Here is a 19,689-nt window from a genome sequence, read left to right as displayed (position 1 = left end):
TTAGTAGATTCAGATAGTTTTCTTAATTTCTCAAAAGGCAAATTTTTAAGTTGAACACAGTTCCAGGGGAAAATATTAGCCCCCTGGTAAAATTTATTTCTTAAGAATTTTTAATATAATTCCCAGAAATACTGAAGCACTCTGTTACCTCAACAACTCCTACATATTGGAAAAGAAAAATCTTTGTTTCCTTATCTATACCCTTGAACTGCTCCAGAGATGCTACAGTGCTGATCTGTGCAGCACTCTAGGAAAACAAGAGAGTAAGACTGCCCTTTTCAAAAGCAGCAATATACATTTACATTGTCTTGTACTGATCATCAAAAGGCACCCTCAGATCTCATTCCTCTTTATCACTGGACTCTGACCTTGTAAATCACTTCCTTCACCTTAGGCAAAATCTTCAAATCTAATTAGTCAATTAATGGCTATACCATTGATATAAAATCACATTACCTCATGTATATATGTGGAAAGATATTTTCTATTCTAGTCTTTTATAGACTTGAGGACATAAATTCTATCTGATAAGTCTACGATGAATATAATTACCTAAATATAATGATAAAAGATAAAACAGAAAATAATAAGAAATGTGTGAGATCAAGGAAATAATTACCTTTGATAAATGGTGTCTAAGATCTGTGTATCCATTACTCTGAACGCATATTAGGCATATTTGGAATATAATCCACAACAGATAGTAGGAATTTGAAGAGACAATAGATACTTAACACAGCTCATATTACATATAGAACACTTTGTAAAACATTACAATATTGACCAATATATACATATTTTAAAATGTCTTTACCTTTCTGGAAGAATTCTTCTAATTTTTCCTTGAAGGGCTGGAGATGCTCTTCTGAAGATTCTCTGCAAACTAACTTCATTTGCTTTTCGGAGGCTATAAAAACAAGTTGAGAGCTGTTTGTGGTAGATATCAAAACTTTGAAAGCCTTCATCTAAATTAGTCACCTAGATATACTTTAGAGATAGTGGAAATAAATATGCACTATTGAATCCAGCCATTACATGATGATAAAAACCATTGACACTGGACCAGTATACCAATTAGAAAATGTTTCATGTGTTTAAAGAGTGGAACTTTAGTAATGTCTTGTTTGCTGTACTACTCCAGCTCTGAGCTGAGGCCTATTGCTATAACAGCCTACAACACACATTAATTCTACATGGTATTTAAAACTTCAAACTTTGTTCGGATGTGAATGGATGTTGCCTTATATCTGAATTGATTTTAATCAATCAGTGCCAGTCATTCTATACTCAAGCATTTCTTCCAACAGAAATGGAGGAATTTAACCTTATTTAAGCATTGAAATTACAGGCCATGATGTGAAATGTGAGAAATGATGTGATGTGACAACTCTGTAAGGAACAACTTACATATAGCTGTAATTTGTTTACTACTTAGTCTGTTATTTTAAGACCAGCTGAGATGCCAATTTATAAAAAACTCCCTTCCCTAAAACTCCTGTTAAACTTTGAAGGTTCAAGCGTTCCACATTAGAGTTGAAATTAGACTGTTGAAAATAAAAATGCAATTATATTTCATTTAGCAACCAATTTTATGAACTACTATCGGATTTCTTTTCCACAACTCTTCATTCCTTAGCAGCTAAATTTAGATAGAAATTTATTTTGGAGTCAAATCTAGTAGTTAAAGTTTGGCTGCGTTAAACATTTTCACACCACATTGCTGCCACCATTATATAATTCAACTTATTCCAGCAAAAAATTAATACAAAATGGTGAGAAAAGCAACTGTGAATTTTAAATTAACATTATGTTATTTCAAGTTTTCAGTGCAATGAAAAAATATCAATGGAAATTGAAAACAGATGTATACATTATATTCCTCAAATATTTGCATTGCCTATAATGCTGGGCCACCAGAACTTGCTCAGCAATAACAGCTTTTCAATTAATTGAGAATTTAATAAACAATAGAAATAAACCATGGAAGTTTTTATTATAAACAAACGCTGATATCTCACTTAAGTACGCATTTTACTCTAACATCCTTTCACAAGTCATGTAGATAGACTAAGAAATTACTGAGGAGCTTCAAAGCTGATATAAAACGCTCTAGGCTACAGTCTAACTACATCTTTAATGTCTAGTCTTGCAACCTGGAGCATAAGAGAACTTTGAAACTGTTGAAATTGAAGCTAATAGAGATTTGTTTGTCTGCCAGAGAGCAGTCAGAAATAATAAAAGTATCAATTCAAAGCAGATCTGGGAAAGAAAATCTTTTATTAGCTGCTCTGTTATGCGTCTTTAATAACTGAAATTGGACAGGTGTTGGAACTAGATAAACTTTAAGGTTCCTTCCAACCTAAGCATTCAATGGTTCTATGATGATTCTATGAAATTAGGCAAATCAGAAATCAAAGTCTATAAGACTTTTAAGACTATTTCCAGAAAGTACATGCCTCTTACAATTAAAAGTTCGAACTTCATATCATACTCTGAATGAAATTTATGTAACATTTTAATTTGTGGAATTAAAAGGAGTTTTCTACATCTGCTCAAGGAAATTGTAATACTTAGGAAGAAGATGGACATCACATTGTGAAGAAAAAAAAATCTAGCGAAATACCCAAGATTTTACTGTTAATTTTCCAACTGAGATTTTATACAAAGTAGCAGCTACAAGTTTGTGCCTAATTATCAATACATTTTAAAAAAGGAAAATCTTATATAAAATAATATTTAGAATTTATTTTAAAGCAATATAAAATGTCAAAAGGCAGATAGTACACATCATGTTGAGACATTTGATATATGGTGCTTATAAAATGTGCATCATTAATATGATCACCTTAGGTTGAAATTATTGCAAGTCATTTATTATGTTATAGCAATGAAATAAATTTGTACAAATAGATACAGATACGAATATATATATGAAAACACTTATAACTAGAGTATATAAACAACCACTGTATGTATAACAATATACTCTGGAAAGGTGCTTTTTTTTTTTTTTTAAACCAATAAGCAGTGCTACTAATACATTGTCTTGAGTACTGAAAGCATCCTAGATGTTTCCAATAAGCATTAATAACACAAGATTATTACAAAGGTTACTCAGATATGTCCTATGCACATATTTAAATGATCAAGCCTAGGACAAATTGCTTTTAAGTTAGAAAGAAAGAATATGAAAAATCCCTTCAATAAAAATATTTTTGAATAAGAAAGACTAACATTTACCATAATTAGATGACAAAAACTACAGAAAAATATGGGAAAGTAGATTAGGGTGGTGATTTCTTTAGTAGAATCTTAAAATCCATAACAAGAACAATATTTAGAGTGAGAGGACAGGATGAGTAAAAGGACAGGCACATCAGAGAAGAGCAAATGAGACACATAATGTAGAATAAGTCAACCACAGGTGCTGATTTAAAACTCTAAGTTTGAAATCACATGAGATTAGATGAAATGCCGGTCTGCACTGCTTATGTAATCTTGAAGCAATAAAATTGGAAGAGACAAAAGTAGTCAAGTAAATGCTAGAAGACAAAGAAATTAAACTATTGAAAAGCTTTAAAATGATACCATTAGGCAACTTTGATGAAAATATTTACCTAGATTAAACTATCTGTAGCAAAAGTCTAATCCATGAAGTTCTTGAGATAACTGTCAAAATGAACTGAAGGGCCATAAGAAAGTTTTAGATTTGAGCAACGGAAATCAAGGATAACAGTTATTGGGTGAAAAACTGCTAATCGTAAGAGTAACGACTTTGTCCTGTACTGATTAATTCACCTTTAATTGACTCTGAGTTTAGATTAGACTCCGGTGAATGACCTATACTTCTGGTCTACGGAGAAAAGAAATGTATTCTTTCAGGCAGCAGAAAGTTATCTAATTCTGTTTAAACTCAACTGCATTGAAATATTTGAATAAATCTTCAATTTATTTAGTTGCTAACATAGATATGGACTCAGTGGCTGAAGACATTATGAACTTCAGCTTGAGCTGCTGTCTCAAAAATGCTATAGCCCTGTTGAAATGTGTTCGTTATTCTTTCAGTCTCCCCCTCAGTAATGAAGAACACGATGGAGAATAATGATTCCTTCTCCAATATAATAAAGCAATGGCTACGACCACAAAACAGATGCATCTTTCAGGCTTATGAACCTAGGAACTTCATCAAGCTTGCCTATGGAAAACAGTGCTGAAAGTGTGTTCAAAGAAATCACAAACTAGATACAAGTAAAGACATTCAGAAAAGGAAGATTATTTTAATTGTGGGCTAAATCAAGTGCTTTCATTAAAACAGCAGCTGAATCCTACACGTAAAAGTCAGGTGGTCTTTGTCAACCTCAATTTGCAATTTTTGTGAAAGGCTATCACACTACTCTGTGACCTATCTCAGTACTACAACATAATATAGAGGTTTTTGGAAGTTAATTTTCACCAAACTTAATAAAACTAATTTTGATAATACTTTCTTAATATTTATTCAAAAATTTATTTAAAATTTATTTATATACATATTTATAAAACCTACTAACTCTGGCTAAACATTATGAAATGAAAATTGAAAAGTTCCACTAATTGTTCTGATTTTCTTTGCTAAAAATGCTATAATGTGTGACATTCACACGATTTCTTCAGGTATTGTTCTCATATGGTCTGCAATGGAAACATTTTCCTTTAAAAAAAAAAAAAAAACAGCAAGTTTTTTTGTTTTTTTTTCATTAGAATGATTCTGAGGTAAGGATTCTATTAAATATTCTTTCTTTGAAATATATGTACACTCTAGGAAGTTTCCTTCTAAGAAAGAAAAAAATTTCTGAATTTCCGAGGAATCTGATAGAATTCTGAAGAACCTGATACCTCACATGCACTTCCTCTCTCATCAACTCATTCCAAAGTAATCTTTAGAGGAAACAACGAACATCCTTTTTCAGCATTAATGGGTCCAAACATATGCAAATTCACTATTACTGTAACCAACTTTTGATTCCTTTTCTTGACATGTATTATATGTTAGCCAAATAAAATGCAATATACTACTTTTTGAAAATTGTTTATTTCTAAATGAGCTATTGAAAAAAAAAAAAAAAGAACGAGTTGCTGGATGTACATCATGCTTCACCCACTGCAAATCTTGGCCATAGAAATGGAAACCATTAGGAAAACATTAGAACAAAGCTGGAAACTGCTGATTATCAGTTTGCCACTGTCTTCAGATTTAATGCAGTATTTGGCTCTAAAAGTTCTTTAAAAATCCCCAATATAAGTGAAAATATTTACACAATAGAATGTCCCTCACTTAATGCCTATTGGGCAATAGTCTTTTAAAACTCCACAGGCACTTGTAAATCTGTCAAAAGAATCACTGCCCATAAACAAACTTTCATGTAAAGAGCATTTCAGTGTCAATCAGGATGGATTTAGAATTTTTTAAGTATCATTTTTTAAGTAAACACAAAACCAGAAATAGTTTAATGTTGATAACAGTAAATTACTAACTATTTACTCACCAGAACCCATCAGTAGCATTTACAGGAATCATCGTGACAGAGAAACCACGTATCAACACCATGCGTTCCTATAAACCTGTCACACTGACCACTGTCCCCCATGACTTATGCTGTTGTGAAAGCCACTAACAACGCCCACTCCTCTGTCCATTCTGAGCCTGCAGCTTATTCTGCCAGCCTCACTCTCCTATTTTCTTTTCGTAACACAGTCTTATCTTTGCTATTTGCTAATTCTTTTTAGAGCTCTTATCTTTTGTGCTTCAAAGGAGATTTGAAACTGTACCTCAAATGATTTCAACACTGCACTAAAGAAAATCAAATTTCTGTATGAGAGGACACTTGGCATTTTACAATCCAGAAACCTGTCACAGTATTTGGGTCTACACACCCAAATAAGAATCTAGCAAAGTTCAGTACAATGAGTATATTGATTCAACTTCCTCACAATTTATTTTTGTTAGACTTGTCTTACTTGGAAACTACTAAGAAGAAGAAGTTGTGGCAATACTCTGTACTCTCAAGCTTGGTTCTTATTGTCTGAAATAAAGGTCGACAATTTAATGTAAAAACAGTTCTGTGCAAAGTTATACTCAGTTAATTTACCAGAAATACGTTTCTATGAACAATCGTCTTTTCCACTCATTAATAATAATTCAGTTTTCTTAAAAAGTCATTTCACAAGATAAAAGCCAGTGAGTAAAACTTGAAACAGCCTGATTCTTGTCTGCTTGAAATACACTTCCCTCTTGTGATGCACAAATATCTGTGGAGGTACTCAAGAAACTCTCATCTAAATGAAACAGAAGCGGTTTTAAGCGATAAATCCTAAGGAGGGGAAAATGAAATAACTGAAATAGTGACATGCAGAACACTCTGTAATGTTCTCCTGTTCTAATGGAGATTTAATGGAGCCCTAGATTCAGAAATCTTGAAAGTTCTCTCACAAGTTTTGTCAGGTATTCTAGCATTGGTTCTCGTAATTAAGATTTTTGACCTTTTTGTTTAAAACATTTTCAGACTTTCACATTATATGAAAAGTAAGCAGAAAAATTCATCAGTTCTATATAAATCGTAACAAACCTGAAGGAACTTTTTTTTTTGGCTCCATGTTTTGACAAAGCATAGTAACTTTTTATATAAATCATTTTAAATCCTTTCTGTTAAGATTGTTTCCTGAAAATGCATTTAACAAAATGAACAAAGATTGCTAGTAAAACTAAATATTTTTCACACCATAGCAACACATTTAATACTCTGCTTAATGTATTCTCTCTGCAATGATAGTTTACATTTAGTGCACCCTTCAGCAAAAAAGCATACTGCAGCTGATGGAATTTGAATTCATATATATATATGACTATAATGACCAACCTCCCATAATTTTCCAGTCTTTGTAACGTACCTTAAGTGATTGCCGGGCACACTATTAGCAAAATTTTTAGTTTAGTATTGAGATCCAAATGTATACATCTCCGCACATCATTAAGATTTGTCAGGAGTGGAAAGATGCTTACTAGCAGAACTCGTTGAGAAATCGGGACATCTCACTTCTGTCTGAACAGTGCAGAAAATGTGTATTTGAAATTGAAGTGTCTTGTCTGGCTAACTTAAAGCAAGACACATTTTTTAAGAAGTAATGATATTTTTAATCAGATGAGCTAAGCTTATTCTGGTGTGAGAAAAAAAAAAAAAAAAAAAGATATTTCAAACATACAAACACAGTATTACTGGGAGTGTTGGACAGATAGAAGGGAACTGCCAGGTAAGAACTGAAACAGTATGTTCATAAGTTGAAATTACAGAAGCAAAAGTGTTCTCTCTGTATTGCTGATTTTCTGTGCAAGATAGATCATAAATTTCCACCTAATTCTTTGGTTCAGCACACTGCTTGGTTTTAAAATCATATAAATTCACACACTTCTGTAAGTGCTAATTATTGTCACTGTTAGTAATTTGCATCTCACTGCCTGAGTTAAATGCATAACCCGCTGGCTCAAATGTAGCATGGCTCTGCCTTCTCTTTTTTCTGCATGCTCTCCTAGAGAGGAAAAGCTGAAAAGATCCATTAATATGTTCATCCCAGCTCTCCAGACTGCATCATTTTTAGGGACAGCATTCCTACTCCCAGACGTATAGTACCTGCTTCCAGATGTAGACAGCAGTTCTACACAACCAATGCTTACCACACACATACACAAAAAAGGTATCTGGAAAAGTGCACAGAAGAACTTATTTTCCATATTTCCAATTTTTTTTTTAGAATCTTAGCATTTGTTGAATGATTTTTAACAAGAAATTTCCAAGTATTAGCTAGGGCAAAAAATAAAGGAAAAAATTAACATTGTTTAAGTAATAAAAAACTCTTCTTGCCTCTTGTGCACGCACACAGAAACTGCTTCCATGCAGTGAAATCACCTGAAACATCATCTCCTTGCTCCTCTGCTGCATTTCCAAATCTTATTAAACCTCCCATACTATTCTGTGTTATCACGAACTAAAAACTGTAATGAAATTTTTAGAAATGATCCACAGCGGAAAAACTCCAGTTGATGTATTCACATATGATTATTACCAGTGGAACTCTGTCAAAATGTTAGTTTTACTGTACAGTAGAATCCAGTGCACATATACCAAATGTGCTTTTTAATGCCTGTGTTGTATCTTTGCCAAATGAAAACAAACTGAAATGTATCTCAGCCTGCTGAGGCAAGAGAATTTTCAAGAAGAGATCAGAAAACTTAAAGAAAAATACTTATTTTATCAATTAATAATTAAAAACAAAATAATTGCCTCTGCATGAAACTTTCTTTTCTCTTTCCCCTACACCATCCTGTACTGCCTCTAAATGTCATGAAAATCTTGAAGAGTGTAAAATGCGCTACTCATCAGCCACATAACATGCTCAATTTGCGCACACATCTAAAGAAATAACAAATGTGCCTAATTGCGTCGCTCCACCACCTAGTGCAAATTTATTTTATTTGCCTACGCTTTCCAAATGTTAAGGTTAACTTTAAAATCAGGAAGTATAATATTTTATATATATATATATATATATATATATATATATATATATATATATATATCAAGAGCTACTGGTTTCTGGAAAACAATTCAGTTTTCCTGCTCATCCTGGGCCAATTTTTCCAAAAATGTATGCAACTCAGATGTCTAAACCCCACTATTAAAGTGACTTAAAACACTTCATTTAAATTAGTCTAAGGCATCAATCTGTTAAATGTATTTTTGAAAAGGGCTTTTAATAATTTTTTGAATGAAGTCCTTCTGTAACGAATTAACAATCAGCTTTTGGCAAAAAATATCTCTTGAGCCAAGAAATTATTCAGAAAGTTAACCAAGCTGATATAGTGTATAGAATTTTCTCTTTGCAATTCATTAACCTGACTGTCTTTAAAACAAATAGAACCATAGACAGTATCTTTCATCTTTGTAATCATAATTCTATTGATAGTTATTGTATTATAATTATACTAAAACTATTCTATAAAATAGATTGTTCTCATGCATACAATACTTCATATGAATTAAATGTATGATTCTGTGTGAACAAATGTTAATATATTCAATTAATTTTTCCATTTCTGCTTATACAGAAGTTTAATAAAAGTTGAAAAATTCTCAATTCATCAACTGAAAATGTCAATTACTTTCAAGAACAAAATAGGCTTACACTTCATTAACGTACTGTTGCAAACTTTTGTTTTTTCTAAATCATTTTGAAGACTCCAAGGGAATATACACATTTAAGAATTTTAATGTGCTAAGACACTCATAAAGCTTTTCTGTGGTTTTATGTTATTATTTTATTATTATTATTTGTATGTTCCTATTGAGAAATATATTTCCTCATAATTCTTGATAAAAATAAATATTTTTCAAATTTTTTAATCAGAAAATGATTAAAACTGAACACTTCAGTCTTAAATGAGCATGAATTGATTATTTTTCCTTTTTGCAGCTTCATTCTTTGCTCTATTTACAGTGACAGTGGCAGCAAGAATTGAGAACAAGTGACCCTTTTCAATTTCTTATTTCTAAATTCTGTTCCAATGTCATACAGAGCTCCCTGAGGGAGGCACTGAATGACAATAATGTAGATACAACAGCATAGTAATCACTAGTCTAGTCAGACTTGCTGAGAGACAAGGTTAATTAGCCATGATGCTGGTACCAGTACAGCAACCCTATGCCAAGTACATCCAGCAAAATGCATTTATTTCTTTGCAAGAAGTCCACAGAGTTGTTCAACACTGGAACAAGTATCCAGAGATGTGTTGGAATCTCTATCCTTTGACACAAAACTGAGCTCAGTGAAGTCCAACACAAATGGAACTGAATATGAAGTTAGTCCTGCTCAAAGATTTTGGACTAGTTGATCTCCAGAGGTACTTTCCAACTACTATTTGCCTACAAATTTAAGATATTTGTAATGCTTCTGTAAGAAAAACAATGTGAAAATGTTTCTCCTTTTTTTTTTCTATGCATGGTTTGCTAGTTTACCCTTTGATTTTTCGAAAAGGATTTTGTATTGATTTTCTAAAAGGATGAAACAATTTTAAAATATGAGTTTGTGCACTACTTAAAAGTGGGAAAGTTGGGGATAACATACGTTGTTAAGATACAGATCTGCCAAAATGATCTGAGGACTGCAGCTGCAGCTCCAAATGATGTCTCCTGGAGAACTGAAATTCAACTGATAATTAAAGATAGCTGATCCAGTAAGTCTTGTTTCTAAATTCTTTTTTTTTTTAATGCACACTCTTAAGTTAAAAAAAGTTAAAACATATACAGCATTTAAAAAATTGGTAGTGTGAAAACGGCAGCTAGAATCTGTTCCACATTCACGGTAAAACATATGCAAGACTTTGGTGAAGAGATCTGCTTTCTAAAAATCTTCATAAGAATGACTACACATTTCAAATATTCCATGCTTCTTTCAGAAGAATACTAATCAAGTGATACTGTTCAAACTAGAAAGGAAATACCTGATCATACAGAAATGAAAAAATGGTAATATTTTCCTTACACAGAATCACAGAATGACCAGGGTTGGAAGAGACCTTCAAGACCACAAATCTCCAACCCCCCTGCCACATGCAGAACCACAAACCCCCACATTTAATACAAGAGCAGGCTGCTCAGGGGCTCATCCAATCTGGCCTTGAACACCACTTGATGGGACATCAAACAAACTCTTTAAGCAAGGAGTAAGATATATCATGGTCAAAAACATTGATACAGAAAAAAACCTTTGTTTTCAGAAACATGAAAATTAACTGGAAAGCTAATATCTATCAATTGAATAAATGTATTCGCTTATACTACTACACAGTACTCGAGGATTCTGGAAATCCATTGATAGACCTGTAGTGAAATCCTGACCCTAGAGCAAACATTTTTTCCTAGGACTTTAGAGTAAAACCAGGTTTCAGCCTATAATTGCTATCTCACAATTTCCCATCACATCCTTTTGAACTTCTTTCCCCTTAAAAAGATACATTAAACTTTGTTGTTTATTATCCTTTTTAACCTGAAAATACTTAGAACTACAAAGTTTGTTCTGGAATGTGTGTTAGAAACTTGCTGGATTAAGGTTCTCAGAAAAAAAAAAAAAAAAGTTGAAATTTCCAAGGCAAAATTTCATTTGCACTGTTTCCTTAAAGTGTAATCTGAAGGACTTCAATATTAAATTGTACGTAACTCAATCTGTTTATCTGAAATGGATGAAAGGGTTTCTGCTCATCTAGGTCATCTGAACTCTCAGTTCCAGACTGTCTAGGTATTGCACACCTAAGGTTTAGACTATGAAGACATGCGTTTCTCTCACGAATCTCCAGTCTTTCCTGTGTCAATATAGATGATTAAAAGTTGAAAAGTACTTAAAAATTTTAAGTACTAAGTGATGACTACTACAAAAAGACTCTACCAAAATTGTTATTTCAGGCACAGCAGGTGACAATGATGTTGTTTTTAATCATTTTGTATAAATCTCGGAAATAAATCACTAACAGGAAAATTAGTTTGTTCCCTAAACACACACAAGAAAACCTCTTCCATTTATTATCTTTGCCTCATCTCACTTCCATGGCAAGCTGTTTAAGACTACCTTAGCCAACCATACTGTGAAATAAATCCAATGTACCCTATATCACAGGCAGCGCCAGTTAATATTGTTCAAATTATTTACATCTGAAGGGCCGCGCCTGTCTGGATAGCTGGGCCCGACGCTTCTCTGGACTTGGTTTCTGCTACTCACATCTGTTTCAGCTTTAGACTTTCACTGGTATTCTGCCAGCAACCACAACTTTTTAATGGCTACAATAAACTACAGAGACTCATCAAATCTTTGTTGAACGTGTTAAAATTATAACCTCTTCAATTAAAATTTTGATTTAAAAATAAACTGTAGCATTATCTGAAGAGAAAAAAAAAGAGAGGGAATGTTTGAAAGAGATACAACATTCTTATATGAGTGATTGCTTCTTTGTTTAAATGTAAGAGAAATTATTCACAGGAATACTTGTTAGAATTCTGCTGCATATTTCTGATTGATAAAATACCAACATCTGAGAACATTTCCACAACCTTTTCTGTTTCAAATTCTTGCTGTCGTTAGCTTTATATGTTAATTGCTTTGACAGGGTTTCAACTGTATCTTTTCAAAGAAGAATTTTGAAAATAACCTCAGTGCAACACATTTTCTGCATTGTCTTTGGATATCTAAGAAAACATGTTAAAACAAGTCAGTGATAACAAGAAAGCAACAATTCTTATTTTGTAAGTGAGTTGAAGTACATTAGCTTTTGCTCTTTCCTGTCTCTGTCTTTGCAGCGTAGAGCAAATACGATGTGAATGTCACAGCCTCTGTGCAGATCCCGCAAGACTAAGATGCATTACTGCAGGACTATATGCTGATAAAGTACAAGATCAAACACAGATCACGTTTCTGCACAAACTAGCCCAACAGAGGGCAGGCCAAGGGTTTTACAGGGCCAAGCGATGAGAGGAGATAGAGCACTCACTTATGCCTGGGTCGAAAAAAAAAACAACTGACACTTTCCTACCACTGTCAACATTTGAAACTATCCCAAGATGGCAGTGACCTAACCCAGCCATTCCTAACTGTAAGGATAATATATTTTGTAATGGTTTTCATTGCCTTACATTAAAAAATCAACTCTAACTCTAAAAGTACACTTGCATTTTGATGCAGACGTTATCTAATTGTAAATGGAGAAGCTTTTTTCTTTTTTTTAATATAAGCTTTTATACAGATTCTGTCTCTAATCTCTATTTTCTACACATAACTGCTTCAGTAAAACTAGGAAATTTCCTTAACAAAAATGATAGGCTTAAAATATCCAGTCACCTTTTACTGGATTTATTTTTAAGAGTCATATGAATCACAAAATAAAAATGAAACTGCTTGGAATACTTACAGAGCAACCATTCCTACTTTATATCCACTCAATACCTTGATTGATAGATGAGCTGGGTTTTTGAACCCCCTGTTTATAATAAATATTTTAAAATGTTTATTTTATGTCCCAGGGTGAAAATGTTTTGAACCAGAGCTTTCAATTTCCCTTTGCTATGCCTTGGCAAGATGTGTTTTATTTCTACACTAATTCAACTCTTTCTTGAAGCTGTTAAATTGTTGTTATACAAGTAGTGAAGAAAGTATTTGTTACGAACCTAGCAGATATCTACAGTTAAACACACAGCTATGGAGAAGCCAGAGGAAAAATAATACATAACATTTCAGAAAGATTTCTTTAAGGATATTTCAATTGCAAAAGGGAATTACAGAAAATTACTTTACGGTATTTGTACTTTCATTTTTATTAAGTCATGAGTTCAAAATATTTTTTTCTATTTTATGTGGTTACTTTCTACCACAGTGTAAAAACACTACAATCAACACTATAAACCTAATTAGCAATAAGCTAACCTCATAAAGATCACATTTTAAATGGCTCTTAGTTGTTTGCAGAACAAATGTGAAAGTTGCCAGTTACCTTCTAGGTCTTTCTTCAGCTTCCTTAAGTCTTTTATTAGGTCTTCAAACTTAACTTGGGAGGCCTGGAAAAAATCCTGTGGTTCTGGTAAAGGAAAAATACTCTTGTCTGTTCCTGCTTCCTAAACAAACAAACAAATAGGCCTCTATGAAAATTAAATGCATTTGCAGTGAAATAAATTACTTTTCTGAAACATCATCTATAGAACAGCAAAAAATTAAAAATAATAATAAAAATAGTTCTTCCCAAAACAGCATAAATATAATTTCAGGTAAAATCCTGACCATTCTGAATGTTGAAACTTCCCGTTAGATGTTATGCAAACTGTTCAGTTTAAACTATGAAGCAACACTGAGCTCCTGAGATTTCAGTTCATTTTATATCATTAAAAGTTTAGTTATGGGATTATAAGTTTCTTAAAACTAGATAACATGAATGCCTTTTTTAATGGAACAAGTGATCTTATGCCAGAAGTTTGTGGTTTCACTCTTACCCAGTTCATTAGATATATACACACTTTATATGGATAAATTGAAAACAATATTTACATATTGCCTGGAGCACTTAGACAGATAAAAAATATATAGTCTATTCAGCTTAATAAATCACATAGTTTAATGCCTTTATGGAATTCATAAGCATATATATTATTTTAGAAAAATTAAAGTATTTCAGAAGTGGAAAAACAATAACAAGCAACATTACAAGATTTAAAGTGTATCTCCGGGGGAAATCCATTAATTCAAGTGTAGAGGTGGTATTAAAAGACCATTAAAATCTTAGACTAGTGGGTTTAAAGTACACAGTACACAGATTTCAGTCTGAAATAAAGGAAAAATCATAGGTAAGAGAAAAAGTGTTTTGTGAAAAGTGAAAAAACACTTATATTGTTAGGAAGATAAGAACACCTAGGGAAAAATGAAAGTACAAGGGTAACATTTACATTCCTACATTCTGATCTCTAACTTCATCTCTTTCAACCAGGACACCTTGGTTAAATTGCCATCATATTCTGTTATAAGAGAGAAATACTGCTTGTCTCCCACTCTTTTTGCATCAAAACAAAATTTGCAATGTTACAGTAACCAGAACATAACAAGAAGGGATTGAAGTGAAAACCTGTACAGCCTGCAATAGTCAGAGACAATTGCTTGCAAAGTATAGTTCCACAGTTAATGTAGGATTTTCCACAGTTTTACCACAGTAAATTTCAGACCTATCGAGGTCTAAAGCTATTGCAAAAAGCTAAAGAAAATAGATTTTATTTTTTGCATTAGGCAAAAAAAAAAAATTAAAAAAACCACTTTTAGAGAGGCATATACAGCAAACGAGTCTTTTACCTTATCACAATGGCGTAGGTAATATATGACAACATAATCCACAAGATTAATACGATTATCCTAGGGGAAAAAACAGAATATTAAAAAGGGGTTATGGATTCATACAAATGTTAAATGTTGTATGATTAATGAAGGAATGGATGGAGCCATATTTTACTCCAAACATAAAACCAGACAGCATGTACCTGACAAGTATATTTCCTGCCCTCTTGGGTTATGGACATGAATTTTAATGCTCTCTTTTTGGAATCTCCATTTCCTTGGTCCTGCATGCAACAACCCATACATTTTGTTTTGCTATATGTTGTTGGTAGCATAAGGTAGATCAACTAAAGAAAAAACGTAAAACTGGATCTTATACCTTACAGTATATCATTCAACAGTATAAAATAATTATAATAAAGGGAATTATAACTGGGATGTCTTCAATTTCTCTTTTTGTATGTTTTTATTTTCCATATTGACAGATTTTCCGTATTGACAGCTATTGGTACAAACATTTGTGAACAATGTCTAGCCTCATATATGAGGCTGTCTCACCTTCATTACAGCCTGCAACACACCACATCTTAATAATATCATACACAAGCATAACTAAGTCACTGCTGTCATAAGTAAAAACTACTCTGCTTATCTAGCAGTTGCAGAATACATTGCTGGCAGTTTCAGTGACAAGAACGAACTGAGGTGGCTTATGAATATTTGATTGCCCTTCTAAAGAAAAATATGCTTGTTGTTCTAGTTTCTATGTTAAACTATGAAACCTATCACTTTAGATTAAACAGTGCTTCTAGAAGACAAAATACAGAGATTCTGAAGTGAGCTATGATTTTTTTAACCTCTGTATCAAGTACTTTCCTTGGCTCATGTGACAACAAAAAAACTTTACGTTAAATTAAAGATACTAAACTTTGACAGCTTACCTTAGCTCCTTGAATTTAGCTTCCTAGTAATCACATTTTTTGCTGGCAATTCCCAAAAAAGGACGCAACACTGTTAAATGTGTAAGACCCTCCATTCTTTCTTGCAAGTACAGTCCCCAGTTGTCTGCCTATAGCAGCTGGTCTCTGTGAATTTTTATGCATTTTGCAGACTAGTCCCATTCTTCACAGTAATATAAACTAATAATGTATTTACTTTGGCTACCAAAAAATACTATAAGTACTGTAATTTTTTATCTTGTTTTGCTAAGGAACAAGTCTCATGCAGTTACACTGTACATCTGTCACTCCTTTTCATAACTCATAATTTTGGAGCATGCTAACTAAACCCGGCCAAACTGGAAAGTCCCAGAGAAGACAAAATTCTTACAAGTTCATGGTAGACAGAAAAGGGGGACTAAAACTAGTACTTCATCTTACAAAAGTCAGGCAAAGCTCAGTTTTAATTTTTTTCATTGTGGCAGCTGGCTGACCAATGAACACATGAACACCGAGAAGCTGGCCTTAAGCTTCTTTAGCTAAACAGCAGCTAAAGACAGCCCACGTATCGCCTCCATGGAGTAGGACAGAAGAAAAGTTGTTATAGGGGACAACTGAATAACTGAGGTGACGAGGAAAGTAAGAGTTAGGAGATGGAAGACATAAATACATTGAAAAAAACTTCCATAAATTTCTGGTTCACTGAACAATTTATTAAACTTCGTTTTCATACTCTGCTAGTGAAGGTACTCACAGAAGAAATACAAAAAGCTCCCTAGACATACTATTTATTTGATAACGCTTGTCTCCCAAAATGAGAGCACTTCTATGTACATCCAGTATAACTGGGAACAAAAGCTTAAACTGTAACTTTCTTATAATTCAGAACAGCACTTCAAGTAAAAAAAGCGAAAGAGTTGCAGACTAGTTTTTTCTCAGCCTCCAAATCCTTACCAACAATAGCAGAAAATAACTCCTACTCTTTGGTAGTTTCCTTATCCACATAGCATCCAGGTATGCTTTGGCAGGCATGGATCTTTGAGTGGTGTTTCCATTGTCTAGATTACCTAGTACCTTGTCATCTTCCCCAGTGAAAGTTAACATCATCTCAAAAGTTGGGGACACTTCCATGAAGCCTTGTTTTGATTCTAACATAAATGACCAAAAATGGGCTAGTGGTTCTCAATTTTTGACAAAGTAATTTATTGCCATGTCTAAGTGTTATCTTCTGCACGCCATTCAGAATTCACGATCTACATCCATTTTACAGCCAATACAAAAAAAAAAAAAAAAAAAAAAAAAAAGTCTGAAAATAATTTGTTGGATCTGAGACACCTTTTTGAAGTGAATTAAAATCCTCTAATTTATATATTTATATCCTTTATATGTACTTGTTTTGTGTATACTCTACACAGAAAACTCTTCCTGATATTCGTTTTTTAAACCTGATCTTGAAAAGGTTTTACTCATATGCACCTACCATAAGAGCAAGACAAAAAAGGGACAGTTGTCAGAGACAACTTTAGTGGCCTGTGCTCTCTCACATTTCTCTCCGTACTGTACTTAAGTTTCCACTAATAAAATAGACACAAAGTTTTCATATTCTTAGTGGTATTGAACAGGAGAAATAGGAGATTATATGCATATGTGCAGAAGAAAAAGTTAAAATCTTGAGAGAAAGAAACTAGAATATGGTACAAAAATGCTTCATTCTTTCAAGCTGAAAACGGTAAGAAGTGAGACAAGATTAACTTCTGACAGGGAGATAATTTAAGTAGTTCTTAAGAGAAAATGAGTACTTACTCTGCTTTTGACATCCTTTAGTTTGGGGAGTATTTCCAAACCAAATCCATCAGCTTGACCTCGAGTCCTATTCCCACCATTCATGTAATTTCCAAACGCCAGAATCAAACCTAAAATCTCCTTTACACTCGTCATGTTCAGCAAAGCCTGGAAAATGGATACTAGTCTGAATCTGTCGGCACAGAAATCTTAATTGCTCATATGACAAAGCTTTTTAAATTTTACTTTTGCTAGACAATGTTTTGTTTCTCATGTATGCTACAAGGAAAAGAATCTAAAACTGGTATATGAATCAAATATTTAAGAGAAGAATTTATTAGACTAAAGCTGCCTAAGATACTATCTTTAACTTAATCCACATGAGGTAAATTATATACCATTATATACTATGCAGATGACAAAAAGATTAATGGAGGAAGTTTCACTATAGATTACTAAACACGCTTTAAAAAATCTTACAGACAAAATGGTTTGTCATGAGTTTACACAATGCAGTCAAATGAAGATATGTTATTTTTGCTGCCATTGGGTTAGACTTGATCATATTCAGCCTGTTTCTCATTGGTTCTCATGCTCTGAAAATCCACATTTCAGTTCATAGTTAGGGCAGATGTAACAGGGTTAAGGACAAAATTTCAATGCCTTAAAATAAAAATGAAATCTAGAAACACAGTGAAGAATTAATAAATTATTTTAATTTCCATACAAAGACATCTATCTTATCAGCCAAGATCTGAATCTGACTCTCACTGAAAAAAATCAATTGTCATGTGAGCTCTTTTTAAGTAAACTGAGAGAAATGCCTCTTTCCTGATCTCAAATAAAGCCACTTTCTTATTTATGTCTCCTTTTGAAAGGTAACACTAAGTAACTACTTTTATTACCAGAATGTGCAAAACTATGGATAAAAGTAGGGATAGAGCATGGGTAGCTTATGGCAGAAAAGTTGTTCAAAAGACACTGTTCACGTAATAAATAATAAAAAATAAAGTAACATCCTGGCCAGGACATTATACCGTTTGTTTAGTTTCCCATTAGGACTTACCTTGGAAACACGAGTTATGATATCAACTTTCCTGTGAACTGATGTTATCCCTTCAGAGAAAACTGACTGGAAAATAATACACTGAGCTCGTTCTGTGAAATTGGGGATCTGAGATAATTCGTATAAAAATCTGCGAAAAAAAAACAGCAAAGAAGAATACCAATGAATCATTGCATTTCATATCTGTGAAGTACATAATGAATTAAACTGTTGTACTATAAAATACATACCTGCAATGTTCAACAATCTGTCAAAATAATTCTGACAGAATTTATAATTGCTATATTCTTTATGCTTAGTGTTTTTTATGTTGTGTGTTTAGCGGCCCTATTTATATGAAGAAAAATGCAAGACATTGGCTCTTATGACACTAACCCACTATTTATCACAAATGTCATGTCTAGCAAACAAGAGGAATCATAACACAAAGAAAAAAAAAGGCTAGGGAATCACAATCTATCTACTGCTTTTACTCATGTGCTTTTTGCTTCACTTAAAAACATGCCCAGCAATACAGAACTCAACATATTTTTACAGAGTTATTTCATAATAGAGAATGTCTACCAAGAAATCTCTTCTGATGCTCAATCACAATTTTCTTTTACTAATTTGCACCATGCTTCCAATTATATAGCAGCTTGCTTTATGGTAATGCACATACCTGTGTATTTAACTCTCAAATACTAGCAAATTATCCCTCTCTCCACTGTTCAGTAAAGTTACTTTCTGTTTCTGTTCATTATTCCTACTCATCTACCCACTCTTCTCATGACTATTCCAGCTTTTTTTCTTTTAGCTCTTTAAATAAAAATAAATAAAAGTATATTTAACAATTTCAGGTCAAATATCACAAAACAAAAGCACTCAAAGATACAAACAATTATTTCCATTTTGCTTCTTTAATTTAAAATTTAAGAGTTAGACTAAATAATACAAGAAACTTAAACATTTCTTAAAATAACAAGGTTTGCATAATTTACTTTGTGGTTTTGTGTCAAGGATTTCAGTTCTACATTT

General features: G+C 32.8%; 1 protein-coding gene across 2 annotated transcripts in view; it reads right to left on the bottom strand.

Moving 5' to 3' along the window:
- LOC128085997 (formin) overlaps window positions 1-19,689 on the bottom strand; it is a 125,258-nt gene that overhangs the window by 39,060 nt on the left and 66,509 nt on the right. For both annotated transcript variants that reach the window (XM_052694065.1, XM_052694066.1), the window contains 5 exons: window positions 18,673-18,802; window positions 17,628-17,774; window positions 14,905-14,964; window positions 13,565-13,685; window positions 815-907 (listed from right to left, as the gene is read on the bottom strand). In XM_052694065.1, coding sequence (XP_052550025.1) covers window positions 815-907; window positions 13,565-13,685; window positions 14,905-14,964; window positions 17,628-17,774; window positions 18,673-18,802 — 551 coding nt within the window. The remainder of the gene's footprint in view (window positions 1-814; window positions 908-13,564; window positions 13,686-14,904; window positions 14,965-17,627; window positions 17,775-18,672; window positions 18,803-19,689) is intronic.

The sequence above is a fragment of the Tympanuchus pallidicinctus genome, unplaced genomic scaffold (assembly GCF_026119805.1).
Source record: "Tympanuchus pallidicinctus isolate F22 unplaced genomic scaffold, pur_lepc_1.0 scaffold3, whole genome shotgun sequence".
Classification (NCBI taxonomy): Eukaryota; Metazoa; Chordata; class Aves; order Galliformes; family Phasianidae; genus Tympanuchus; species Tympanuchus pallidicinctus.
Note: the sequence above shows the minus strand (reverse complement) of the source record. Positions and strands in the feature narration are given on the sequence as shown.